The sequence below is a fragment of the Eumetopias jubatus genome, unplaced genomic scaffold (genome assembly GCF_037043125.1).
Source record: "Eumetopias jubatus isolate StellerSeaLion01/CBP00866 unplaced genomic scaffold, mEumJub1_p1.0 scaffold_3, whole genome shotgun sequence".
Classification (NCBI taxonomy): Eukaryota; Metazoa; Chordata; class Mammalia; order Carnivora; family Otariidae; genus Eumetopias; species Eumetopias jubatus.
In genome coordinates, this window is record NW_028274809.1 from 134,059,847 (window position 1) to 134,087,827 (window position 27,981).

The 27,981-nt window shown below is 38.8% G+C and overlaps 1 protein-coding gene across 4 annotated transcripts in view; it reads right to left on the reverse strand.

The window, feature by feature from the left end:
* The window catches only part of RNASEH2B (ribonuclease H2 subunit B), a 70,098-nt gene that overhangs the window by 20,650 nt on the left and 21,467 nt on the right, over nt 1-27,981 (reverse strand). For all 4 annotated transcript variants that reach the window (XM_028105869.2, XM_028105881.2, XM_028105859.2 and 1 more), the window contains exons 2-7: nt 26,828-26,899; nt 24,882-24,989; nt 21,028-21,104; nt 16,778-16,892; nt 6,872-6,936; nt 400-505 (exon numbers count right to left, since the gene is read on the reverse strand). In XM_028105869.2, coding sequence (XP_027961670.1) covers nt 400-505; nt 6,872-6,936; nt 16,778-16,892; nt 21,028-21,104; nt 24,882-24,989; nt 26,828-26,899 — 543 coding nt within the window. The remainder of the gene's footprint in view (nt 1-399; nt 506-6,871; nt 6,937-16,777; nt 16,893-21,027; nt 21,105-24,881; nt 24,990-26,827; nt 26,900-27,981) is intronic.

Here is a 27,981-nt window from a genome sequence, read left to right on the forward strand (position 1 = left end):
AGAAATCTTACTGGGTTTGAAATAAAATGCACACGTGTGCCACAAGATCCAAGAGAACACACGGGCAAGAATGCGAAGCTTCTGAGACACTAAGATTGTAAAATTGGGGACATCTGGGTGGTTCACTGGGTTAAGTGTCTGCCTACAGCTCAGGTCTTGACCTCAGGGTCCTGGGATTGAGCCCTGTGTGGGCTCCCCGCTCAGCAGGGAGTCTGCTTGTCCCTCTCTCTCTCCCCCTCCCCCCGCCCCCATACTCGTGCACTCGCTGTCTCTCTCTCCTCTCTCTCAAGTAATAAATAAAACCTTAAAAAAAAAAGATTTTAAAATGGTAACACAGGCATTTATACATCAGCAACTTACTCCAGGCAAAAATGATTTCTGACAAAAGGATTTACTTACCTTCCTTGTCAATGGAAACCTGGTCACCAGAGAAAAATGCAGTTGCCTGTACCCGGGCACCGACATTTACGTTATTGGTTTTTAAGGCTGATACAGTCTGATGAACCTGTGAAGTAACCAAAAAGGGAACATCAGGGTATTTCCAACTAATGTTAGAAATCCACCACCTTCCAGATGCTTCTCAATCCATTTAAGATGCAGGAAGAAGTATCTGAGGATCTAGAAATGTCTTCACCAGGTATCAGATGATAAGAGATGGCCACAGCATTTTGGGGTGATGTCATGACATGGACTTCTTAAGGCCTACACAATATGAGAGCACTGGCTCTGGAGTTGGGCTGCTTGGGTACGCTCTGTGACCATGGACTACTTACTTAACCTCTCTGTGCCTCTATCTAATGGGGACATGAGTAGTACCTAATGCATAGTACAGCTGTGAGGATTAAACGAGTTCATGTAAAACCCTTAGAACAGAACCTGGCACAAAGTTTATATGCAATCATTTTTCTAAACAGAATAAATCAGAAATTTCCTACTTCCTAGATGCTGGAGGAGGAAGATGGTGGAGGAGTAGGAGACCTGGATTTCGTCTGGTCCCAGGAATTCAGCTGGATAGGGATCAAACCATTCTGAACACCTATGAACTCAACAGGAGATCGAAGAAAAGAACAGCAGCAACTCTCTGAACAGAAAAGCGACCACTTTCTGGAAGGTAGGACGTGCCGGGAAGTGAATCCAAGGTGATATTTGGGAGGATAGACAGAGGGGGAGGGGGCCTCCGACGCCACTTCTGGCAAGTGATAGAGCCGTGGAGCACAAAATCGGAACTTTTAGAATTCTGCTCTGCTGAGGGACGTCGCTCCAGTGGCTAAGCAGGGGGTGGAACCCTCGCGGGACAGTGTGGTCTCAGGACCCTCGGGGTCACAGAAAGACCGGAGGTGCCTGAGTGCGGCAGAGCTCCCAGGTGTCGGAGCGGGGAAGCCGGCTGCAGAGACGGAGCCGAGGCGCGGGCTCTCAGCTCGGGGTTGCCTTAAACTGTGATCCGCGGCCCAGTCGGGCCACTGCTCCTCCAGCAGGGACCCAATAAGCGGCAGATCCGGGGAGACTCCCCTTCCTTCCCGGGGAAAATCGGCACAGGAGCGCACCTCAGGGATCTGCTGGGTTTGGAGACTCCATAGGGGGCCATGTGCCAGAGACAGAAACGCTGGGTCACAGGCTGGGTGAGCACAGAGTGTGGCTGGAGACCGGGGCGTCGGGAGTGACTGACTGCTTTTCTCTGGGGCTGCACTGAGAAGCAGGGCCCCAAGTTCTTGGCGGCTCCGGGGCAGAGATTGGGAGGCCGCCATTTTCACTCTCGTCCTCCAAAGCTGTAGGGAAAGCTTGCAGTGAACAAAAGCTCCCGAGAGCAAACCCAAGCAGATTACTTAGCCTGGCCTGGCAAAGGCGGGGCAATTCCACCTCCAGCAAAGACATTTGGGAACCACAGTAACAGACCCTTCCCCCAGAAGATCAGCAAGAACAGCCAGCCAAGACCAAGTTTACCGATCAATGAGAATGGCAGAACTCCAGCACTAGGGGGATACAGCACATAGAATTCATGGCTTTTTTTCCCAAGATGCTTTAGTCTTTCAATTTTTTAAATTTTCTTTATTTTTCTCTTTTTCTATTTTTTTTTTAATTTTTCTTTTTCCCTTTTTCAACCAACATCTTATCAATCCCTTTTTAAAAAATCTTTTTTTATTTTTCATTTTTAGAGTCATATTCTATCCCTTCATTGTAGTTAACCTTATTTTTTGTTTATATATAAGTTGTTCTCTCTTTAAAATTTTGGGATACAGTTTCTTCTAACAGACCAAAATATACCCCAAATCTAGTGTATGGCTTTGTTCTAGTCTCCCACCTGATCACATTCTCTCCTTTTTTAATTTTTCTTCATTCTTTTTTAAACAACTTTTTATCAATTCCTTTTATAAAATCTTTTATAATTTTCATCTTTACAGTCATATTCCATCTCTTTATCATATTTATCCTTATTTTTGTATATATAAATAAGTTTTTCTTTAAGATTTTGGGAGGCAGTTTCTTCTAACAGACCAAAATACACCCCAAATCTAGTGTGTGGCTCTATTCACCAGCCTGATCATATTATTTTTTTTCTTCCTTTCTTTTCCCCCCAGTTGTGGGTCTCTTCTGATTTGTTTAGTGTATATTTTTCTGGGGTCGTTGTTACCCTTTGAGAATTTTGTTCTCTCATTCATCTGTTCTTCTCTGGACAAAATGACAAAACGGAAAAACTCACCTCAAAGATAAAGAACAAGAGGCAGTACCAACTGCCAGGGACCTAGTCAATATGGACATTAGTAAGATGTCAGAACTAGAATTCAGAATGATGATTATAAAGATACTAGCTGGGCTTGAAAAAAGATACTAGAAGGTACTAGAGAATCCTTTTCCGGAGAATTAAAAGAACTAAAATCTAACCAAGTTGAAATCAAAAAGGCTATTAATGAGGTGCAATAAAAAATGGAGGCTCTAACTGAGGATAAATGAGGCAGAAGAGAGATTTAGTGATATAGAAGACCAAATGATGGAGAATAAAGAAGTTGAGAAAAAGAGAGAGATAAACAACTACTGGATCACGAGGGCAGAATTCGAGAGATAAGTGATACCATAAGACAAAACAATATTGGAATAATTGGGATCCCAGAAGAAGAAGAAAGAGAGAGAGGGACAGAAGGTATATTGGAGCAAATTATAGTAGAGAACTTCCCTAATTTGGGGAAGGAAACAGGCATCAAAATCCAGGAGGCACAGAGAACCCCCCTCAAAATCAATAAAAATAGGTCAACACCCTGACATCTAACCGTTAAAACTCACAAGTCTCAGAGACAAAGAGAAAATCCTGAAAGCAGCTCGGGACAAGAGGTCTGTAACCTACAATGGTAGAAACATTAGATTGGCAGCAGACCTATCCACAGAGACCTGGCAGGCCAGAAAGGATTGGCATGATATATTCAGAGCACTAAATGAGAAAAATATGCAGCCAAGAATACTATATCCAGCTAGGCTGTCACTGAAAATAGGAGAGAGAAAAAGCTTCCAGGACAAACAAAAGTAAAAGAATTTGCGAACACCAAACCAGCCCTACAAGAAATATTGAAAGGGGTCCTCTAAGCAAAGAGAGAGCCTAAAAGTAACATAGACCAGAAAGGAACACAGACAATAGACAGTCACAGTCACCTTACAGGCAAAACAATGGCACTAAATTCATATCTTTCAACAGTTACCCTGAATGTAAATGGGCTAAATGCCCCAATCAAAAGACACAGGGTATCAGTTTGGATAAAAAAAAAACAAACAAGACCCATTGATATGCCATCTGCAAGAGACTCATTTTAGACCCAAAGACACCTCCAGATTGAAAGTGAGGGGGTGGAAAACCGTTTACCATGTTAATGGACATTGAAAGAAAGCTGGAGTGGCAATCCTTATATCAGACAAATTAGATTTTAAACCAAAGACTATAATAAGAGATGAGGAAGGACACTACATCATACTTAAATTGGTCTATCCAACAAGAAGATCTAACAATTTTAAATATCTATGCTCCTAACATGGGAGCAGCCACTTATATAAGCCAATTAATAACAAAAGCAAAGAAACACATTGACAACAATACAATAATAGTGGGGGGCTTTAACATCCCCCTTGCTGAAATGGACAGATCATCCAAGCAAAAGATCAACAAGGAAATAAAGGCTTTAAAAGACACACTGGACCAGATGGATTTCACAGATATATTCAGAACATTCCAACTCAAAGCAACGGAATACACATTCCTCTCTAGTGCCCATGGAACATTCTCCAGAATAGATCACATCCTGGGTCACAACTCAGGTCTCAACTGGTACCAAAAGACTGGGATCATTCCCTGCATATTTTCAGACCACAGTGCTTTGAAACTAGAACTCAATCACAAGAGGAAAGTTGGAAAGAACTCAAATACATGGAGGTTAAAGAGCATCCTTTTAAAGAATGAATGGATGAACCAGGAAATTGAAGAATTAAAAAAAATTCATGGAAACAAATGAAAATGAAAACACAATTGTTCAAAATCTTTGGGATGCAGCAAAGATGGTTCTAAGAGGAAAGTATATAGCAATACAAGCCTTTCTCAAGAAACAAGAAAAGTCTCAAATACACAACCTAACCCTACATCTAAAGGAGCTGGAGAAAGAAGAGCAAAGCAAGCCTAAACCCAGCAGGAGAAGAGAAATAATAAAGATAAAAAGTTTTTGCACAGCAAAGGAAAACAGTCAACAAAACCAAAAGACAACTGACTTAATGGGAGAAGAGATTTGCAAATGACATATCAGATAAAGGGCTAGTATCCAAAATCTATAAAGAACTTACCAAACTCAACACCCAAAGAACAAATAATCCAATCAAGAAATGGGCAGAAGACATGAACAGACATTTCTGCAAAGAAGACATCCAAATGGCCAACAGACACATGAAAAGTGCTCAACATCACTAAAACCTCAATGAGATACCACCTCTTACCAGTCAGAATGGCTAAAATGAACAAGTCAGGAAACGACAGGTGCTGGCGAGGATGCGGAGAAAGGGGAACCCTCCTACACTGTTGGAGGGAAAGCAAGTTGGTGCAGCCACTCTGGAAAACAGTGTGGAGGTTCCTCAAAAAGTTGAAAATAGAGCTACCCTGCGACCTAGCAATTGCACTACTGGGTATTTACCCCAAAGATACAAATGTAGTGATCTGAAGGGGCACGTGCACCCTAATGTTTACAACTGCAATGTCCACTGTAGCCAAACTATGGAAAGAGCCTATATGTCCATCAATAGATGAATGGATAAAGATGTGGTCTATATATATATACAATGGAATATTATGCAGCCATCAAAAAAATGAAATCTTGCCATTTGCAATGACACGGATGGAACTAGAGGGTATTACGCTAAGTGAAATAAGTCAATCAGAGAAAGACAATTATCATCTGATCTCACTGATATAAGGAATTTGAGAAACAAGACAGAAGATCATAAGGGAAGGGAGGGAAAAATGAAACAAGATGATACCAGAGAGGGAGACAAACCATAAGAAACTTAATCTCAGGAAACAAACTGAGGGTTGCTGGAGTGGACGGGGGGTGGGAGGGATGGGGTGGCTGTGTGATGGACACTGGGGAGGGTATGTGCTATGGTGAGTGCTGTGTATTGTGTAAGACTGATGAATCACAGACCTGTACCCCTGAAACAAATAATACATTATATGTTAATAAAAAAATTTCCCACTTCCTAGGAATTTAAGAAAAGAGACACAATCAATAAATATAAATGTCACTTTGCTATTCGTGTCATTATCATTTGCTAAGGACAAAAACTAAATGCCAAGATCCTTCTCAGCACTTACCCTGATTCTTCACCTACTACTAAGGCAAATGAAGGGTGAACCACAGGGGCACTCTTAAAATCCTTCCACTATTTTGTATAGTAGGGGCCTAACTCTGCAAGGTTCATTTCCATGTTTCTCGGTTTCCTGTGTGCCCCATAACATGATATGACAAGCACGTTTTTACATACAAGATAGAGGAGAATCTTAGGAATCAGTACTATACTGGTATCCACCGACCTTGGAAAACTTTGTTACCGATAGACCCAGTCTGGTGAGATTCTTAATCAGTGTGTAAGTACACAATCTTCTTAGACCAGTGGCTTTCAAAGTGGTTTCTTTGTTTCTACTATACCCACAGTAAGAAATATATAGCAACCCAATACTTAAACACATATATAAACATATGTTTCAAAGAATCATACTTAATATTTGTCCTTACTCTCTGCTATACTTTAATATATCCCATCCCATCCCATCCCAATCCCAATCCCAATCCCATTCCATTCCATTCCAAGAGAAATACTGGTTTTGACCTACTAAATCAATTTGGAAAATACTGCCCTAGACCTTATATTGTTCTAGGATTTTAGGATCACTAAGATCCCTCAGGCAACCAGAAGCTGAGAGTGAGACACACTTCCTCTAAGCCTGAATCCTGTCTGCCTCAGCCCCCTGCCTTGCTGTGTGACCAACGTCAACCTCTGAGACAACAGCAGGACTGACAGCAGCAAATGTGCATCCCACCTGATATTACCTGGCGTGGAAGACTCAAATCTACATCACCAAGTAGTGAGAACTTCTTTTGTCCAGTGGTGAGGATCACAGGCAATGGGGATGCAGGTCAAAGGAAAACATCAAGCTAACTCCAGAGATACATGAGTTACAGAGGATGAAAAGTAAAAGATTTCTTTTCATATTTGGATATCTTTACAGTTTTTCTCCTTTAGCTGGATATACAAGATGGCCTTTGGATTCAGACTTACCACCTTCTTTAAACAATTTTTAAAAGGAGCATGAAAACTTTTTCTGCCATAAGATATTGGAGATGTACTATACCTTTATTTCCAGCCACTTTATTGTCTTCTCCTTACTGTACTTGTAATATTTCTTTTTGTCTATTTCTGGATTAAAGAGAAAAAAAAACAGAAGAGTGCATTAAACAAAAAATAAATTCATAAGATATGTATATATACATATAAAATATCAACAATTAATGTTTCATAACAGTTTATATTCTTGAAAAACTCAATTTATAAGCCTGAGAGCATACTTGAGAGGTTAAAAAAAAAAATCCCCAAACAGAACTTGGGTGCCTCAGGTTTCGTCCAAACATTAAATGAATGGGAATTTAAGGAAATCATCAAATTTTACCAACAGTTATCATCCCAAGGAGAAATTTTTTTTCTTTTCTTTTTATTACATCTACATGACATGACAGATGTTAACTAAACTTATTGTGGTGATCATTTCATAATACCTGTGAGTCAAACCATCATGCCGTACACCTTAAACCTAGACAATGTAGTGATCTGAAGGGGCACGTGCACCCTAATGTTTACAACAGCAATGTCCACTGTAGCCAAACTATGGAAAGTGATTAAAATATGGAAAGTGTATTAATTACTTCTTAATAAAACTGGAAAAAAGTACACAAATCTGTAGAAAATCTGTGATTTTTAAAACTCAGCAAATTAACACGCCAAGCAACCTTCATTTTTTTTGAAATAATCTGAAGCTTAGCTCAGTGTTTTCAATGAGACACTTCTTTTCTAAAATAAGAATGGAAATCCCAAGAAAGGAAACTGAAACTAAACGCAGATGCGTATGAAGTGCACTGCAGGCATTGAGGAAAAAAACCTTGTTAACTACTTGGTACCGTCCTGGTGGGATTAGCGAGAAAGAAGAAAAGATACGCCTATCTTTGAACGCATTACCAGTATAATCGTAACTATATTTCAGGGGAATTTGGATTTACAATAGGCTTGACCTGGCCCTTAATGGGGATAAAACTCTCACCTCTTCTAAGTTATACTTCCTCCCCTCACAGTCCACCTAGCTTTACATACTGTGACACGAGGCGTTATTTCCTTGGTAACGCTTCATTCGTGGAGTTTCTTGCTTTCTGTGCAATCGGCAGAGGCAGAGGCTTGCAGCTCCCAGCCTCCTGCCTCATGCAGGAGTGATCTTTGGGACCCCTGGAAATCTTAGGGCCAGATGCAAACTCCCCCCATGTGACTTTGCTACCCGGGTAGAATGACATTTTCTCTTTCCTCCATAATTGTTGCGGGAAATGGAAATGCTTATTCAGGGATCATTTTCTGCAGTCTGTTACATCGCTTGCGTTCCACGAAATGGTTTATATGGGAGAAGGGCTGGCCTTAGCGCCTGCATGTGTCCTCCCCGTTCCGGCCTGCAGTTGTCAAAACTGTGGGCAATAGGAGGCATGATGGAGTGCGGACTGGGCTTCTGCACCCATCTCCTCAGGATGTGTCACTGAAATAATGAAGGAGAGACTGTTGCAAATGGCGTTGTCAGAGTTTGAGAACTCCAAGGGGCGACGTCTGCTATGCGGGAGCCAGGGGCAAACCTGGGCAAACAGCCTGCTGTGGAAACAAGGCAGGTGAAACTAAACTCAACTTCCCTGGAGACAGTGTCCCACCCATGTACAAAAATAAGGGGAATTCTAAGAGCACATAGCAATCACTCAATAAATGTACTCCGCTGTGTGGGTTAAAACTTCTAAAGAAGCTCCGTTCATTGCCTGAGATAAATCTCCCAAGAAGCTCAGCGTAGAGGTCTCTCCTAAGAAATCCCACCTAGACTCTGTTACTCACTTCTCTCTTGCCTCTTATGTCCACACTTCTTGAAAGAACGTTCTACAACCTGCCACAGTTTCCTTCCTCTCTCGCACTCCCTGAGTCCCTTGCAGACCCTTCCCAATCCTCTTGCAAATGCTCTGTCAGAAGAAGTGGAGACCACAGGCTCTGAGCCATACATACTGCAGGGGCTCCGGCACACCCAGTGCACGGTGTCACCTGTTACACAAGATGATCCACACAAAGCCGAAAGCACAGCACCTGGCACATAACAAATACTTCATATTACTTAAAAAAAAGATTAAATGACAACTTGCTAATGATAATAGCATCAGAAACTAATGTATCTTCGAGCCTGTGTACGTTCTTTATATACATTTCTCACTGATGTTCAGCATGAATCTCAGGTGAAAACCACTGTTTGTCCCCACCTTAAATGACTGGGTTAGAGTGAAGTGAACCACATCGTCCAAAGTCACTGAGCCATTAAGCAGGGTACCAGACTCCTACTAGGCTGACTTCAGAGCTGCGGATCTGATGTTCATTTTATCAAGATCAATTAGGTCTTCACCCTTCTCAGTACTTTTGACCCTGTTCTTTGTGGGAAAAACTTCTCCTCCATGATTCTACAAAAACTTTTCCTCTTGGTTCTTTTAGGTCTCTGGTGACTTTTCCTCTGATTCTTTTCAGGCTCTGCTTTGTCCTGCTCTGAGGCCAGGTGTACCTTTCTCTGGGGGTGAGTTCATTTTGTTTCAAGAAGACCAAGTAAACCCAACCAGGAAGCCCAAAGCCCTGAGCTGAGGCTCTGTGCCTAAAGACAGACTGTTCATCTTCCTCCCAAACCATCCTCCTGTTCAACCAGGCTCGGATCTGAAAGCCATCACTTCCTCCTGCCTTGCTTCCCACATTCTATCACTGGATTCCAGCGTTACCTGGTGGGGGCCGTGGGGGAGGAAAAAACAAAACAAAATGAACAAACAAACAAAAAAATGCCATGTCAGAAATGAGGAGGCTTAGCTTCTCATGGATCAGTAACTACTTCCATTAAAAAAAAAAAAATCACCTTTCTTTAGGAATAATGTTCATATGGTTAATATACCCATTTTAAGTGTACAATTTGAGGAGTTTGAACAAACATATACATACGGTCATGTAACTATCACCCTAAACAAAAAAGCTGCTCTGAACATTCTTGCACTAGTCTTTGCATGGAGATGTGTTTTCGTAAGTCTTGGGTAAATCCCTAGGAGTAGAATTACTGAGTCATAAGAAACTGTCAAGTGGTTATACTATTTTATGCTTCCACCAGCCAGGTAGATGAGTTCTGGTAGTTCCTCAACTTATTGTTTTTCCTTTTTATTTCAAGCCACTCTAGTGAATACTAATGATATTTCCTTGTGGTTTTAATTTACATTTCCCTGGTGACTAATGATATTGAACCTGTTTTTGTGTGCCTATGGGCTATTTATAAATCTTCTTTTGCTAAGTGTCTGTTCAAACTTTGTGCCGATTTTTTTTTTACTGGCCTGTATGTATATCATCTTATTACTGTGTTAAGAAAACTCTTTATATATTTGAGATACATATCTTTTATCAGATAGACCATGTAAACATTTTCTTCCAACCGTGGTTTATCTTTTCTTTTTTCTTAATGCTGTCTTTCAAAAAACCGAAGATACTAATTTTGATGAAATGTAATTTATGGTTACATTTATAATTTTTTTTTATGGCTAGTGGATTTTATGTCCTAAGAAATCCTTGCCTATCCCCAAGGTCACAAAAGTTTTCTCTTACGTTTTCTTTTAGAAGTTTAGTAGTTTTCATTTCTGCATGTAAATTAGTGATCAATTTTGAGTTAATTTTTCTGCATGACTGTGAGGTGAGGGTTAACATTGTTTTTCATATGAATATCCAAATTTTCCAGATCATTTGTTGAAAAGACTATCTTTTCTCCCACTGAATTATCTTGACACTATGGAAAAAATTCAATTGACTATATAAGTGTGGGTCCACTTCTGGATTCTCTATTCTGTTCCCTTATCTATATATTTATCCTTATACCAATGCCACACTTTCTTGATTATTATAGCTCTAGAGTAAGTCTTGAAATTGGATTGTGTAAGTTCTCCAATTTTGTTCTTCTTTTTCAAAATTGTTCTGGTTATTGCAGGTCTTTTGCAAATTCATATTAATTCTAGAATCAGCTCATCATTTTCTTCCCCCCACTCCCTCCAAAAAAGTCTGATAGACATTACATTAAATCCATAGATCAATTTGGAGAGAACGGACATCTTAACAATATTGAATCTTTAAATTCATGAACATGGTATATCTCTCTATTTAATTCTTTAATTTCTCAGCAATGTTTTGTAAAATCCAGTGTACTGGTCTTGCGCATACTGTGTTATATTTATTTCTAGAACTTCATGATCTTTGATGATATTCTGGATATGTTTTTATTCCATTGTCTGATTGTTCACTGCTAGTATACAGAAATATAATTCATTTTTTATAAATTAACTTTGTATCCTGTTTATTAGTTATAGTAATTTTTTTTGTAGATTCATTTGGGCTTTCTACATACATGTCCATATTGTTTATGAATAGAGATAGTTTTACTATTTACTTTCCAATCTGTATACCATTTATCTTTTTCTTGTTTTATTGAAACTGTTAGGACTCCCACTACAATGGTGAATAGAAGTGGTCAAAGCAGACATGCTTATCTTGTACCCAGTCATAGGGGAAAACTGTTCAGTCTTTTACAGTGAAATATGATGTTAGCTTAAGTTTGTCATAGACACCCTTTTCCAGGAAGCTCCCTTCTATTCTAATTTGCTGAGAATTTATATTATGACTGAATTTTGTCAAATGATTTTTCTGCATCTATTGGGATGGTCATACAGTTTTCCTTTTGTCATGTGTAAATATGGTGAATTATGCAGATTGATTTTCTAACGTTCAAACAACTTTGCATTCCTGAGATAAATCCCACTTGGTTATAATATGTTATCCTTTTTATATATTTGATTTGCTAATATTTTATTAGGAATTTTTCAGTCAATGATCATAAGGGATATTGGCCTGGTTTTCTTTTTAAAATAATTTTGACTTTGGTATTGGGATAATTCTGGCTTCACAAAATTAGTTGGGAAATTTTCCTTCCTCATCTAATTTCTGAAAGGATTTGAATAAGTATCATTATTTGAGTATTATTTATTTCTTAAAGTATGGCAGAATTCATCAGTGACGCTAATTGGGCCTGGAGGTTTTTTTCTAGGAAATTTTTAATTATCCATTTATTTCTAATTGAATACTCCCTGGACAAGATGATAACTAAGAAATATCCAACTTGGATATCCCAGAATGCTACAAAAGGACCAAGTGCATAAGCTACTGCTTAATTTTGAAATTTACAAATTTTGATAAGTAAGGGGGTTCAAAATATTCATGAAGGCCGCAGATTACCCAAAATTATGAAAAATACCATAACATGTTTGTTTGTGTCTTAAATTTAGTATTTGCAAGAGTTGGTGAGTTAGATAATATGTACATATGCTGGAAAGGTTTCTTTCCTTAATGTGTCTGGTGCCTATAAAACTGGTCTCAAACATCTGGAAAGATTGGGTTTACAAAATAAAGATGGAATAAAAGTGAGTCCACAATTAAATAACATGTTCAGCAATTGGGTAATCGGCTCACAATCCTGAATTTCCCTGATGTATTATTGAACAAACTGCCTAGAGCACATTTTCACATCTACTTTCTCAATGTTTTCCATACCAGAAACTCATATGGTCTCTTTTTTTTTCCTGCCTCCTGGGGAGAGAAACTTGGCAACTGTACTTGGGGTATTTTAATCAGGTAAGTTTTCCTGGCTCTTCCTGTTAATCACACCGGACAGCCTAGTGCAGCTTTGGCTTGCAATATGAAACAGTGTTAGACTCAAGATGAAGTTCACAACCCTTTATTAGGCCTTTCCCCTGTCATCCCTCCACCGAATGTGAGCTTCTTTGGCAAGAAACGTACTGAGCCCCAGAGCTAGCAAACAGAGACACATCATTTCCTTCACTAATAAAGCAGGCAGTGCTAACTAAGGTCACGGTCATCGTCATTTGGGATACAAACAACCGTGGCTGGGTTTACTCGGCAGGGACGAGGGGGGTAGGGGGAGGTTCTTAGAAACCTAGCAGGCTTAACCAGATCTTTAGTGCCACAGACTTTTGAGACAGCATCTGGAGTTTAATATCAAAACAGCTGGCTGGGGAATCTGAGTATTTCAGGGTTTGCTCTATCTGCAGAGTGCCTACGGAGAGAATGGATGTTAAAGACAATCAGCTCTCTCCTTTATCTTTGCTCCCTCTCATGGATACCACCTGACCACTCCTTAGCAGTCCTCTTTATTTTTAAAATCCTAGCAATAAAATACGGAGCAGAACCAAACAGTAACTTATAAATGGACAGTAAGCTAAATTCGAATAGGCAGCTGGGACCCAAGGCAATCGCTAAAAGAGGGGAATGGGTGCCTGAGAACAGAAAGCTCACTGCTGGGATGAGAAACTTGTCTTTTCTTTACGCTATCGTAGTTCTCTGTCTTCTTTCCTGACTCTCTCTTTTTGCCTCACAAAGGGAAATTATGAAGATGGGATATACAAGTTTTTTTTAAAAATAAGTTTCTATCTTTGCATGAGATACCACCTAACAATTCTACCGGAGTCTTCTGGAAGTGTTACACAGTTGCAAGAAGGAGAGGAAAGAGTGGCTGTCAGACACGGGTTCCAATTCTGGTTCCCCACTTCTACTTCTGTGATGCTAGTCCAGTAACTTCAGCTCTTTGAGCCTCGGTCTCCTCATTTGTAAAAATGCAGGTTGTAACAATAATGAGAGGGAATTACTGTAGGGATACAATAACGTATGTACAATACAGATGATACGTACTTTCTCATTAGATAGTAGATATTTTTATTATTACCTGATTATCCCCATTCTACTTAAACCACTTCAATATATATTTAGCAATGGACCATCAAACAGATGTGTATGGGTGTGCCCAGTACTTATACATCAACAAAGAATTAATAATTTCTAATTCAGAAGCCTTAATAGTACTAACATTTACTGAGCATTTACTATATATCCAGTACTCTTTGGTCATTGATTTACTTGTATTACATCATTTAATTCCAGAAGCATCTCTTTATGGTAGATACCAGAGACTATTAGCTGCAATATTTAAATAATGTTCACATCCCCATCATTCAATAATCTCAACACCATAAAGCTGAGAAAATAAAAGCTTTATTTTATGATCTAGAACAATTTTGCAAAGTACTAATTATAATGTATGGGGGATACTCTCAACCCTTCAAACTCTTCATCTTACAGAGCAAGGATGCTGAAAATCTGATTTCTTCAAAACTATACGGCAAATATACTTTTAATTTTCCTTGCATGCCATCAGATCCTGAGATCAGATTACCAGGCTGTTCTTAAAGAAATTCTTTCCCAAAAAAGATATGAAGCAAATATAATGAAATATAAACCTTTGTTGATTATTGGGTCGAGTACAAATAATATTTGCAGTTTTTTATCTGAATTTTTTGTATCTTTAATTTTCTTAATAAAATAATTGTTTTACCAGCCCATGTACTTTAATTTTCAAAGTAGATATATTATCAGCCTATATTCATTCCAGGTTTCTAAACACCCTTAGCCTCAAATTTTTCTTTCTTTCTTCTTTAATGATAGTAAGGCAAAACATAAAGTGATAATTCAGATTAAATTTCATATAGTAAAAGATGTATGCAATTTTCTCTAAAAGTCTTGACAGTTTCTTCATAATTAAATTCTTCCCCTAATAAATGACACTCTGTAAATCTTAAAATAATGAAAGGTTTAAAAACAAACCCAAAAATTTTAAAAACAAGAAAAAACAAAGAAATTGTAGGATCTCTTCTATCTCTTAAGTATGCTTCACCCTCAAAAAGGCCTCTTTCTCAAAATGCACATAAACAATCTCACATTACTTGCCTTACCCCTTAACCCAGAGCACAAATATGTGAAATATTTTCTTTATGTCAGTTCTGTATACAAGGACTGCATACTGAGATAGACATCTTTTCCCATGAAGATCCAAAGGGAAATTCATAGTATTTTGAAGTTTATTTAGAGCTGGTCAAACAAGATAAGCACAGGCCATGCACTTTCTATTTCAGCAGAACTTCCAACTCTTAAGCCATGTTGAGGAGTGACAGAGATTAGGACACGAGTTCAGGTAATGATTTAATCAATGATCAGGGGTTCCGTGTGAAAGAAGGAAGGAATGAGAGGGAGGGAAGTTCTTGCTTTGAACCGCAGGCTGAAAGCTAACAAATGCCGATTCATTAACACCATTTCTCAATCTGGGTTTCTGGGTTTGGGTTTAAGATAACTGTTCTTTACACAGCTCATGTAAGCATTTGGGATAATGAATTCATTGCATTTTCAATTTACATTAACTTGGCAAAATTAAAATGACTTGTACTTATTCCTCATTATTTAAGCTTTCAGAAATGGCTATGAGCTACTTCATTTGTTCACCCACAAAAAGACTGTTATCTCCTCCAAGCTCAGCATCAGGGAATGTCTTTAATGGGACGGTTTTGATAAAACCTTGGTGCCACATTCCATATCCAAAATGGAGCTCTAAGCCTGGCCTAGGGTGAATTTAGTTGAACCTATAATGTAAAATGCAATCAGTGAGGTTCTCCCCTTTCCCACTGTAAGCTTACACTTCTTGGAACTACCACTTTCTTGGGCTCAGAACTGTCACGGTTGCCAAACCGACCATGAACAACCACAGCTCATCAGCCTGTTGTTTTGGTTCCCACACTCCATGTCCCATATTAACCCTGAAACTACCTGGATGACTTTGGAGACACAGATGCTAAGTCTGTATAGTGTTTCTAACTTAACAAGACATACTTATACACACTGCCTCACTTCCTTCTCTCAGAATTCAAATGAATAGTATCTACTGCTCCTCTCTTAAGTACCCCCAGCCTGCTCTTCCCACCTGTGTCTCCAGGAGGCCACCCCCACTGCGGGTCAGGGCACAACTCAACAGTCATCCTTGACTCCCCCTTCTTCTTGACTACCACCCCCAACCCCGAACGAGGCTGGTTCTACCTCTTGGGGCTACTTTCTGCTAGTTCCAGGTGCTAAGCTCAGGATACCATCATTCCTGCCTAGACCACTGCAGCAGCCTCTGTGGACCCGGCCTTAGATTCTCCAACAGGTTTTTCACTTTATAGCGCTTTCCTGCTCAAACTCTGCTGACACCCCACTACCATTAGACAAAGTCAGACGCACATCGGGCCCTTCATCATCTGAACCCTTGCCCTGCATTCCCACCCTTTCCTTCCTTACCAACCTAAATGCATCCCTGACATCCTATACTCTGGCTAACCTGAACTCCTTAGAGCTTCCTACACATGACGAACTTTCCCATATGTCCACGCCTCTGTTATGCTGCTACTCTGACTTATCCTTCAGGGCTCCACTTAGAGGTCATTTCACCCAGGAGAGCGACCCCAGAGCCAACCAGCTGCGCTCCCCACCTGCGAGGTTATGAACGTGTCCTGGGCATCCCCAGAAAACCAGGAGTTCACTTCCGTTACTTTCTGCTGTCATTGCCCTATTTGCATTTGTCCCCTGTAGACTCCAAGCTTAGTAAGAGAAAGGATAATGTCTTATTTGTAATTAGTTTAACTCTAGTGCTCAACATATGCTTCTTAGCGGCACTCAATAAACACTTCTTGATTCAAAAGAAGGCAAAGGCTTTATGTAATCTTACAAGGAGAAATCTGAGGCAGAAAGCAGTCGAGGAACTTAACTGAAGTCACATACTTAGTTCAAAGAAGAACTGAGACCAAAGCCCAAGCCTCATGATCCCTGGCCCTGTGGGAGATAGGCCACCGTGTGAACTGGTTAGAATTTCCAAGACTGAACAGTCCAATGCAATAGAGGACTAGCATTGATGAGTGGAAGCAAGTCTGAATGACAGCTTCCCTTCCGACTGGCATAGAACAAGCCTTCCATTCAAGTGGGGCAGGTGCCCAGCCTTTCCAGCAGACATAAGCCTGATTCAAAAGGCCACATACTCTACCTTTTTCCTCTGTCACATGTCGAAGTAACTTCTCAAGATCAGGAAGTTTCAGCAACAAAATGCAATTTGGAAACATGTCATCCACCACAACTTGCTCTAGGGGCTGGAACTTTCCCTGAAAGAAGACTTCATTCAGTCAGAATGCAAGCACTCCAGTCAGCAAACTCATACATTATGAAAAAGAAAAAGATACATCATCTCATAGCTGGATCTTTAAACTAAGTTCAAAGCCACCTGTCTCACCTAAGGAACCCCTCCACTGGGATAGGCTCCAGAACTGACTCTCAGCTCCCTCTAGGAAGCTCTTGAAAGCACTGGGGTTCCAAACAGCGAACCACCCATATCAAAAGTACAGCTACGGTGGGGGTGGAGGGAGTTCTGGAAGAGTGCTAGAAACCATAGAAGCTTGTGGAGATGGTAGAGATTGCATTGGGCTGGTCCAACCCATTCAGTGTGTGGGAAAGGATATAAAGCTAAGGTCACAGAGCAGGAGTCCTGACCATCACTCAGGAATAAGCCCAGATCACACACAGAGCAAACAGCTTCCCTCCCTATCCTTACCCCAGGGCTGAAGGAAGAAATACTACAGCAAGGAGAAAATAACCAAAATGAATCTGCTCCTGCCAGAGCTGTCTGACAATGCTTCCAAATGTAGGCCATGATAAAATAAAAGATGGCCAGAGGGGTAAGTACAAGGAAGCTGCACACATACTAAATCAGGCTCATCTACAGAGGTGTGTAAGGCCTGGAAACCAATGGGCCAGAATTCAGAACATAGGAATTCAGAACATTCTTCTTCTCAATCAGGTTATTTTTACTTAATTGTGCAGGAGCATGGAGGGGCGAAGTCTGTCTAAATGATTAGTTCCCTGACTTGGGGATACTGGACTTTAGAAAAAATGCATGGTTCTGCCCATGTCCCACTTCTAGCTCACTCTGCTTTTCTGTTTTAGCAACAACTCTATTTGAAGACAAAGAAACCATCTGATCAGTTTTCTTTCTGCAAATGCAGGTTTATTTGATTTGAAGGGTGAAATCTCATTCATTCAGTAGCATGTGTGAAAGCTCGTCATACTTTCTGTTAAGTCAACAAATGGCAAGAAATGCCTCAATTTCAATGCTGTCTTTTTCCTTCAGATAGTAAGAATAATCCACAGATTTTTCCAAATCTTCCTGTCTTTAGGTATCTACCTTAATCTATATTCTATCATGGTCAACAAATATTTTAAATATTTAGCAATTGAAAACAATACTCTAATTATATACGGTGGACTGCCACACAGTTATGATATAATAATTTCATAATTAACTAATATTTCATTCTCATTTTCTTTACCATATATACCCAAAAAGGAAATGAAATAAGCAACTTGCTTTGAATATAAAGTTAGCAACAGTTGGGATAGCTAGAAAGAAGAATTTTTCTGAGATTAAAGAAGACCAGGTCAACCTTTCAAAAGTGCATACCGATATTCTTTAACTCAGTAGGAAAAGATCATATGTAAAATGCAAGGAAGGAAATACCTAAATGTCATGAGTTATTTTATAGGGCACTTCAAGTATTTGAGAAGAAAAAGTAAGATGGTTTACAATGAAAGCCAACCACCACTTTGAGCAGGATTTCTGCTTCATTCTGTGTCTGTCGACCTGAGCCAGCCCTCAGGACTCCCAGAGGGCCAGGGTGAGGGTTAATTCACCAGTCATGGTCTCAGTGGGACACAGGGAAACAACCCCACAGCATGGGGGGAGGGACTTTAAATGTGCATCATTACAGGTGCTAAGGCTGGTTGGTGACTTTCTCTCTGTTAATGTATCCTCGAAAACTAACGGGAGCCAACTGAAGTATTCAACTGAATACTACCAGATCCTTGCTTCTGGTGGTGACCTGCCCATCTCTGTTCATTAGAGACGAAGACTTACTGGCCTCGCCGCTCATATACCTTAAATACGCTGGCTCCATGGTAGCTTCCAGATAATGAGCACCATGAATGAAGTAAGGAATAAAACTTCACCAATCCACACTAACAGAGGATATAGGAAAGGAGGGGAATAAAAGAAGCTAAGTTGCATCCGGAGAGAGTATGACTTAAAGTTTGAAGTCTGTTTTACTGCTTTCGGTTTTTATAGCAAATTAAACTGAGGTACCCACCATACGGAAATTTGGTCTAAGGACTAAATAAGATGAGCCCATAAACATTTAAACTATAAGCAAACAGCGTGCGAAAACCCCGATTCTTCTAAGTAGTTTAAATAACACTGATTCCTTAAAATTGTTAATCTGCAGATTTTTGAACTGTGGTTGGTAGATGCCTGGGAGTCTCTAACACCCTTTCAGGGGGTCCAGAGCTCAAAACTATTTTCACAATAATGCTAAGGTGCTATCTGCATTTTCACTGCACTGACATCTGCACGGCCAGGTGGGTAGAACTGTAGGCTCCTTAGCAGCAGTCATGGCCATGGCACCAACCTATCCTGTAGCTCCTGCGCTCTTCACTGCCATGCAGGGCAGTTAAAACAACACAAAACAAAACAGAAGCCATGTCACTTAAGGATATCCTTCATCAAGAAGTAAAAGCAATTACTGTTAGTGGAGCCTTGACCCTGAGTGCAAATCTTTTCAATATTCCGTGTGCTAAAAGTGATGCTAAAGCCCCTTCTGCCACTACCTGGGCACAGTGATTCCCGCAAGGAAAAGTGCCTCCATCACTGAGTCAAGAGCAGAAATAACTACTTTTTTGTGGGATCCCATTTTTAACCGAAAAAAACCATTACAGACTAGGGCTGTTCAGACTTGGGTATTTGGCCGAATATAAAAGAAGTGAACCCGTGACTTCAAGGAAAAGACTGAAAGTACTTGCAGCCAGCTAATGATACCATTTTAACTTCCAGGCAAAAATTAGAATTGTAGAAAAGTTGTATCAGCTGCTATGAGAGCTTCCCAATATATAGTTTTCTGATGAGGTCAGGGGTGATATTAACAAAGGAGAGGAAGAGAGAGAGAGAGAGAGAGAGAGAAATGAGGTGTGTCAACATTTGGAAGATCTGCAGAAATCAGTGAAACAATATTTTCCAAATGACCAATGCATGATATTATAAAGTCATACATGGGTAAAAAAATCCATTCTCAATGCAAGACAGACCAATGGATTTTCATGTAAACAGAGCACGGGAAATTCATTGACAGGGTTTCAGATTCCACATTGCAATGAACTTTTAAGAAACTACTACCCCTTGTTGATTTTTAGAGTAGTATTAAAGAAGAATATCTGCAATTGTCTGAAAGAGTTATTATACTATTCCTCCTTTTTCTGACTACATATCTGTGTGAGGCTGCATATTCTTCATATACTTCCACGGAAACAATACAGACTGAATGCAGAACCAGATATGAGAATCTAGATGTCTTCGATTCAGCCAGACATTAACAAGACTTGCAAAAATGGAAAACAGTGCCATGCTCTTCACTGCATTTTGTTGTGTGTTTCATTGAAAACATGTCATTTATGTTAACATGTAATGGGCTCATTATTTTTATTTCAAAATAAATTAACAAAACTATTTTTAAGTTTCTCAGTTTTAATTTCTAATGTAGTAAATATTGATAGATAAAACCCGCAGGAACAAAAAGATTTTGGGGATCCTTAAACATTTTCAGGAGTGTAGAGGTATATTGAAACCAAAATGTTTTAGAACCTCTGGCTGAAATGATTACTGTTAATGAACTCTGTTTTTATATTGAAAGGGTAAATCTCATCTAACTGGGATTCCTTAAGTCTCAAGTACAGCTTCCCCATTAATGAGCTTTTACTAGGCACACCCCAATTTACCTATTTAATAGTCTCAGAGAAAGAAGAAAATAAGTCTTCTTTCCTTTCTTAAGGCCCGAGGTCAGTTTCAGTTTCTTAACATTTGTATTGTATTTCAAAACGAATGAGGACTTAATGATAAAATTTTCATAGTTAGGCTTTTTCTCAAACAAGTAAGGTCCGCGGCATGGAGGCCTAGGCCATCCTCAGAAGTCACAGGTAAACTGTCAGAGATGAGTGCTGGTTCTCAGTCTGTCAGTGTGTCAGTGCTCTAATCCGTCCCAGCACATGTTCCAGACCGACTCCACCAACCTGAATCAAATTAAATTACATCTGAACTGTGGGGAATCTACATTTGGGTCATTAAAAGGAGAGAGAGAAGATCAAGCAAAAAGCGATCTATTCCGTTCCCCCACTGTTCAAGTCCCAAACAGGGAAACTCACCTCTTTATCAGCCTTCCTGAGGTAGTGGAGAAGCAGAAATAGAGGGTCCATGGGTGTGGCAAAGTGGAGAAGACCTCCTACAGATTAAAAAGAGAACAAAAGGAATTAAATGTCTTGGAAAGACAACTTATTTCATCTTAATCCCAATGTGGAAACCATTCCTTGAAAAATATATGTGAAATTCCAATTTCAGAAGCTCTTCTTACATAGGCACAAGATTCTACATGACTCTTTCGAAAGGCAGAATGTGCTACAGTAAGTGTAGTCACCATCTGTCACCAAACAACATTATTACAATCTTATTGACTGTATTCTCTATGCTGTACTTTTCATTTCTGTGACTTATTTATTTTACAACTGGAAGTCTGTACCTTTTAATCTCCTTTATCTATTTCAGCCACTCCCCAACCCACCTTCCCTCTGGCAATCACCAGTTTGCCCTCTGTATTTAAGAGGCCGGTTTTTTTTGGCGGGGGGCACGTGTGTGGCTCAGTCGGTTAGGCATCTGCCTTTGCCAGGTCATGATCAGGGGGGTCCTGGGATTGAGCCCTATGTTGGGCTCCCTGCTCAGTGGGGAGTCTCTGTGTCCCTATCCCCAACTTGTGCTCTCTCTCAAATAAATAAAAAAAAATCTTAAAAAAAAAAATGAGTTTTTTTGTTTGTCTCTTTTGTGTTGTTTGGTTTCTTAAATTCCATTTATGAGTGAAATCATACGGTATTTATTTTTCTGTCTGACTTATTTCATTTAGCATTATACCCTCTAGGTCCATTCATGTTGTCACAAATGGTCAGATCCCATTCTTTTTTTTATGGCTGAATAGTATTCCATTGTGTGTGTGTGTGTGTGTGTGTGTGTGTGTGTGTGTGTATATATATATATATATATATATGCAAGGGAAACAAAAGCAAGAGAAACAAAAGCAAAAGCAAAAATGAACTACTGGAATTACACCAAAAAAAAAAAAAAAAAGATTTGCACAGTGAAGGAAACCATCAACCAAATGAAAAGGCAACTACTGAATGGAAAAAGATATTTGCAAATGATATATCCAATAAAGGGTTAATACCCAAAATACATAAAGAACTTATACAACTCAACACCAGAAAAGCAAATAATTTGATTAAAAAATGGGCAGAAGACCTGAATAGACATTTTTCCAGAGAAGACATACAGATGGCCAACAGACCCATGAAAAGATGTTCAACGTCACTTATCATCAGGGAAATGCAAATCAAAACCACAATGAGATATCACCTCACACCTGTCAGAATGGCTAAAATCAAAAATACAAGAAATAACAAGTGTTGACAAGGATGTAGAGAAAAAGGAACCCCTGTGCACTATTGGCAGGAATGCAAATTGGTTCAGCCACTATGGAAAACAGTATGAAGGTTCCTCAAGAAAGTAAAAATAGAAATACCATATGATCCACTAATTCCACTACTGGGTATTTACCCAAAGAAAATGAAAACACTAATTCAAAAAGATATACGCACCCTGATGTTTATTGCAGCATTATTTACAATGGCCAAGGGATGGAAACAATCTAAGTGTCCACTGAAGGATGAATGAATAAAGAAGATATGAAATATTTAGAAATCATTTTTTATTATGTTATGTTAGTCATGGTACAGTACTTCATTAGTTTTTGATGTAGTGTTCCATGATTCATTATTTGCGTGTAACACCCAGTGCTCATTGCAATACGTGCCCTCCTTAATACCCATCACCGGGCTAACACATCCCCCCCACTCCCTCCCCTCTAAAACCCTCAGTTTGTTTCCCAGAGTCCATAGAAATCATTTTTAACAGAGGTCCTCCCACCACCCCCCACAAAGGCAAGAGTTGGGGGAAATATTGACAGAACGTGAACCAGACAAACATCAAGAGACCTGTATGTATAAGTTTATCTATAAAGCTGCAGTGAAATGTAATTTCCTATGCATTTGAGGATGAAGCCATGGGCAAACAATATTATTCTCTCCAAACATAGCTCTTTCTATAGTCTGTGGGTTCACAGCTTAGAATTGCCAATGATTCAAAACTCAGAAGGTGGTTCCCCACCTGAGACCCTACCTTATCCAGACCTTACCCTACCCTCCTATTCCCTAAGGAAAAGGCAAGAGGAAAGAAGTCTAACAAGACTGAGCATGAGGAACAGGAAACTCTGTAGTAAGATTAATGGTACTATCCAGGCTAAAAGGAAAAAAGGCAAATCAACAAACTAACCTATCTATTCCCCACTATTCTCTCCTCTATCACAGCCCCTACAATCATCCCCAACGCCTTCTTCCATGGAGGTGAACCAGAAGAGGTATTTCATCAAACGGAACAATAACAATTTCTTTATCTTCATCCTTATTTTGGTTTCAGGAAACATATGTACTTACTTTTATTCCCTAAAAGAGTAACCTACCTATACAGTGAAGAAATTCTAACCTTAAATTATATATATGATTCCATTTTATAGTAAGTAAAAAAAAAAATGAAGAAAGTAATTTTATATTATGATATTAGTTGATTTTTTTTTAAAGTAGAAGAGAAACTTATGAAAACAACCTGTCAGAATCTCTAAGCTCATTTTATAGGAGGCATCCATGATAGAAATTAGGAACAGGTTTCTAGGTCTGAAAACAATATCCTGGTGGCTATTCTTAAAAGCAGCTCTTTCTTCAAGGTTAAGTTTAAAAAGAAGACAATGATGAAAAAAGCAGGCACCTTTGCTACGAACGTAAAACCACTCAAATAAATAAGGTCTATTAAAAAGAAAAAAAAAAAGCAGGTACCAAATCAAGACAGTCCAGGAGAGGTGATCAATCACTGCCTCCCAACATTTCCCAGTTTCATCTGGATATTACTGTGTCTATCTAGCTAAACCAATTGCAAGTGTATTACGTTAGAAGTTAGAACTTTCATATATTGCCAAATGAATAAGCATAGCAGCGACAATAAAAGGGAATACATATACTTTCCACCTGCCAGACTATATACACAGTCTGCCATTGCATTTTGGCAACTGAAAGCCATTTCAAGTATTCTCATGCACATAGGTATATGAAATTTATCACCAGCAATAAACTCTTGTTCTGGAATGTCTTAGAAGAAAGACAAAGTGGCCTTTCTACATTGGCACTAAGTAGAGACATACACAGTCAACAGAAAGCAGAGGGCTTACAAAGAAATAGAAAATACTCTCTGGAAACAATGAGAAAATAGGCAGAGGGAATGCAGAATGTCTCAACTATCCCTGACTCCCCCTCACCTCCCCAACTCTTTGAACCATCAGAACATGTGTTATCCTTTTTCCTTCTGAGTCAACACTGCCCCCAAATTAGAGGAACATTAAAAGAACCAGAACTCTGGTGTTGGGTGTGTGTGTTGGGGGGGTGCAGGGGTGGGGGCAGTAGTAATTTATATGACAACACATTAAAAAATCTTTGCTTTATTCTATTTTATTTTAGAAGCGTATCCATTTGCCAAGAAATAAGATGTTAAACCTTGAAGATCCTCAGAAGTGTCTAACAGAAGAACAAAGAGTCCCCAGTACACACAACGTACGTTCCTGTGTTAGAAAGATCACCTAATTTCTGACTAAGGGCACATCTGTGTTTTAAGAGACCAAGCGGAGTTACTAGCTTAAATTTTCCTACTATCTAAGATATGTAGATATTGATTTAAACTTGCTCAAACTATCCTTCCTTTCCCCTTGATTAAACCCTGCTCTGATGCCAAGGAAGGCTAAGAAACGGACCAGACTCCAAACTGGGCACACAGGCCTGCACCCCTATGCATGAAGGATGGAAAAGCTAGAGTATGTGTTTAGTTAATGGAAATATATACACTAGTCACTTACCTGATTGGACTGATTGATTTATAAACCAAGAATGGTGTTTTTCCTTGAAAATTTTTATTTCAAACAGCTGCTGTAGACACATATTGAACAAGTAAATGGTTCCTTCTCCTGTTAAGACAAATCTGTTTTTTATTTTTAAGTTTTCACACACACACACACACACACACACACACACACACTCAAAAGACTGTCCAACAGTTCTGAGGAATGTTCCTAATATGGACATAAACATACATAGATATATTCTATACAAACTGACTCCCAGGAAAGTTTATAGCTATTACATACAGATGCTTGTTTTCCAGCTCTATAATCCTCACTGAACTTAAACCAATAAATAAAAAAAAGTGCGAATCATTCATCTTAACTGCTACAAAGGCTCTCACTGAATCCTCCATTAGATCGCAAGGGGAAACCCATTCTTAAACTACCCAAACCTAATGCTTCAGTCAGATGAACTGAGCTGGCATGTGGCTCCCTGTCACCAGAGGGCCCAAGAGAGGGACAGGGCCTACAGACCCTGAGGGCCAGCTCTAAGTGAGAAACGCAAGGGCCCTTTCAGGAATGAAATGTTTTTCTAACCACAGCACTATCAAGCACCCTGAGTTTGAATCTATGTGTACCACATGCTGTGCATGTGCCCTCAGGGAACTTATGTAAACCTTTCTGTGCCTCTGTTTCCATATCTGTAAAATGGGAGCAATAGGGAACCTACCTCACAGGTTTTTGTAAGGATCAGAAAGGCAGAACACATGTAAAGTCCCTAAAACAGTACTCGGCTCATAGTAAATGCTCAGCAAATGTTAGCCTTTATTTTTCCACAGTCAATGTGGTAAATGCAAGCATTTGTTCCTCTGTTGTTTATGGACATTTAGATAAAACAGAAATTGTACAAGAAGCCTGACTTTTTTGTGTACCTTAACTTTCATTAAATGCTTTACAACCTTTACTGCTACCTAAGACTTCTCTTGAAAAAATGTGCTTGCCTCAACTTAGTCTTAACGTATAATTCAGAAGTTCCAGATAATATGAATTTTCAATTCAAATTCAATTCCATTTTGAGGAAAAGGAAACTGGAAGAAGCCAGGAACTTTTGCCTTTTTTTGTGGCTTCTATGTATGTTTGTCCATCAACAACGATAACAAGGCACTACCCATTGACTTTCCCTTGTTTTTACTCTTCAATATTGTACCCAACAGCACAAGGCTCTAATTTGCTAAGTATCAAATGTCTACTCAAAACCTTATAAAATTAATAACAACCCTATAACATAAATCTTGTGAAATAAATTAACAAAAAAATAATCTCACATAGAGATAAATATCAGTATTACTATGTATTTATGGTATATTTTAGTATTTTTGCCTAAAAATTAGAAAACAAAATGCACTGAATATAAAGTTATAATGAAATTAGTTGCAATAAAATATGTATCTCTGTATAAAATGCTTTTAATATAAAAAAAATCACCTCTTGACTAGGAACAAATATACTGTCTTTTCAGAACAAAATGAGGAAAGTACCACTAAAAATGAAAACACTCAAAATCTTGGCATGTCAAGTAAAAACTTTGTTTTTTCTCTTTTACTCTGGCTGTTTATTTTACTTTACAACATAAAATGAATATAAGTGGACACTAATGTTGAATAACTACTCTAAGAAGAGTTGGCTTAAGAAAGCTAAAGAAAATTAGTCTGTTTTCAGAGAGAAGCCAAACACACCACTTTCTGTCTTGCCTGCAGTTCTATGGATTTAAATTAGAAGAAGAAATAAACAATGTTTAGGTCAAGGTTGCTTTTGTCACCCAGTAATGACTTCTTACCTTTAAAAGCTATTAAGGAAGAACAAACGTACAAAGGTAAATAAGTATATACACTTTTTGGCAGCAATGTTTAAAAAAAATTAAAGTTACTGTTATGGGAAGAGAAGGGGGGAGGAAAGCTTACCTGAACATGGGTTAACCAATTTTACAAACATAAGCCCACTTTTCATCTTCTTTGAAGCATCTTTTAAATATTCTGGAAAGAAACGATAAGTTTGTAAAATTAAAAGACATTTGCTTTGTTGCTTACCTTATTTACTTTATTCTGTTCTTTTTGTCCTTCTGTTTATATGATTTTTCTTTGTAAATTCTCTGACTCCAATTTGGTTGTACCCTCTGCGTCATACTTAAAAAGGCCTTCTCTTCCTCAAGCCTATGTGAATCACCTATATTTTCTCCAAAGAACGTTGTATCTTTAATCTATCTAAAATATAGTTGGATGTAAGATATGGAGAGGAGATCCAACTTTTTTTTCAATAAATTGTCCAGTTGTACCAACACTATCTTCTGAATAACCCATGATTGACATAATTCCTTTATGCTAAATGTTTAAACTACGTTTATAAGTCTGCCTATGGAAATTCTAATTTGGTCTACTAATCTGTGTCTGTATTAGCAATACTACTTCAATATTTTGATTATTATAGCTTTAAAATACATTTTAATATCTATTGAAGTAATTTCTCTCATTGTTTCCTCTACAGTATTTTACTGTCAAAGTTTTAATGGTATAGATCAAAACTCAAAGACTATGACCATTTTATTTATAACATCTTCCATACATTTTGAATGCACATTCATAGAACTCATTTAGAGACTCTCTCTCCAAAAGGAACAAAGGGGCTCTCCTAATCTAGCAGAGCAACTACCAAAGAGCAAATCAGAGAGCTCTGGGGTAAGGGGTGGCACTTTATTGTTTTTATTTTCTGCGTACCCCCTACCTTCACCCTTCAGATCTTCATAAACTTAAATACAGCAAGCATGATTAGAAATCACCTTACTCATAAATGGTTAAAATACAACTTTCTTCTTAAAATAAGAGGAATATTAAATATATAAGAGAAAAAATAAACCCTAATTTTGAGATTTCTACTTGTAACTAAATGGAGTAACAAGAACTCTATTTATCCTCCTACCTAAAACCACCAAACCAACAACAACAAAACATATGAAACAATCATGGTCAAGACATTGGGCGTTGAGCCATGTGGGACAGTGATCCCTGCAAGATGGGCAACAGTTGAGGTGAACCCTATGAGACAGTTTCCATCTGCAGTG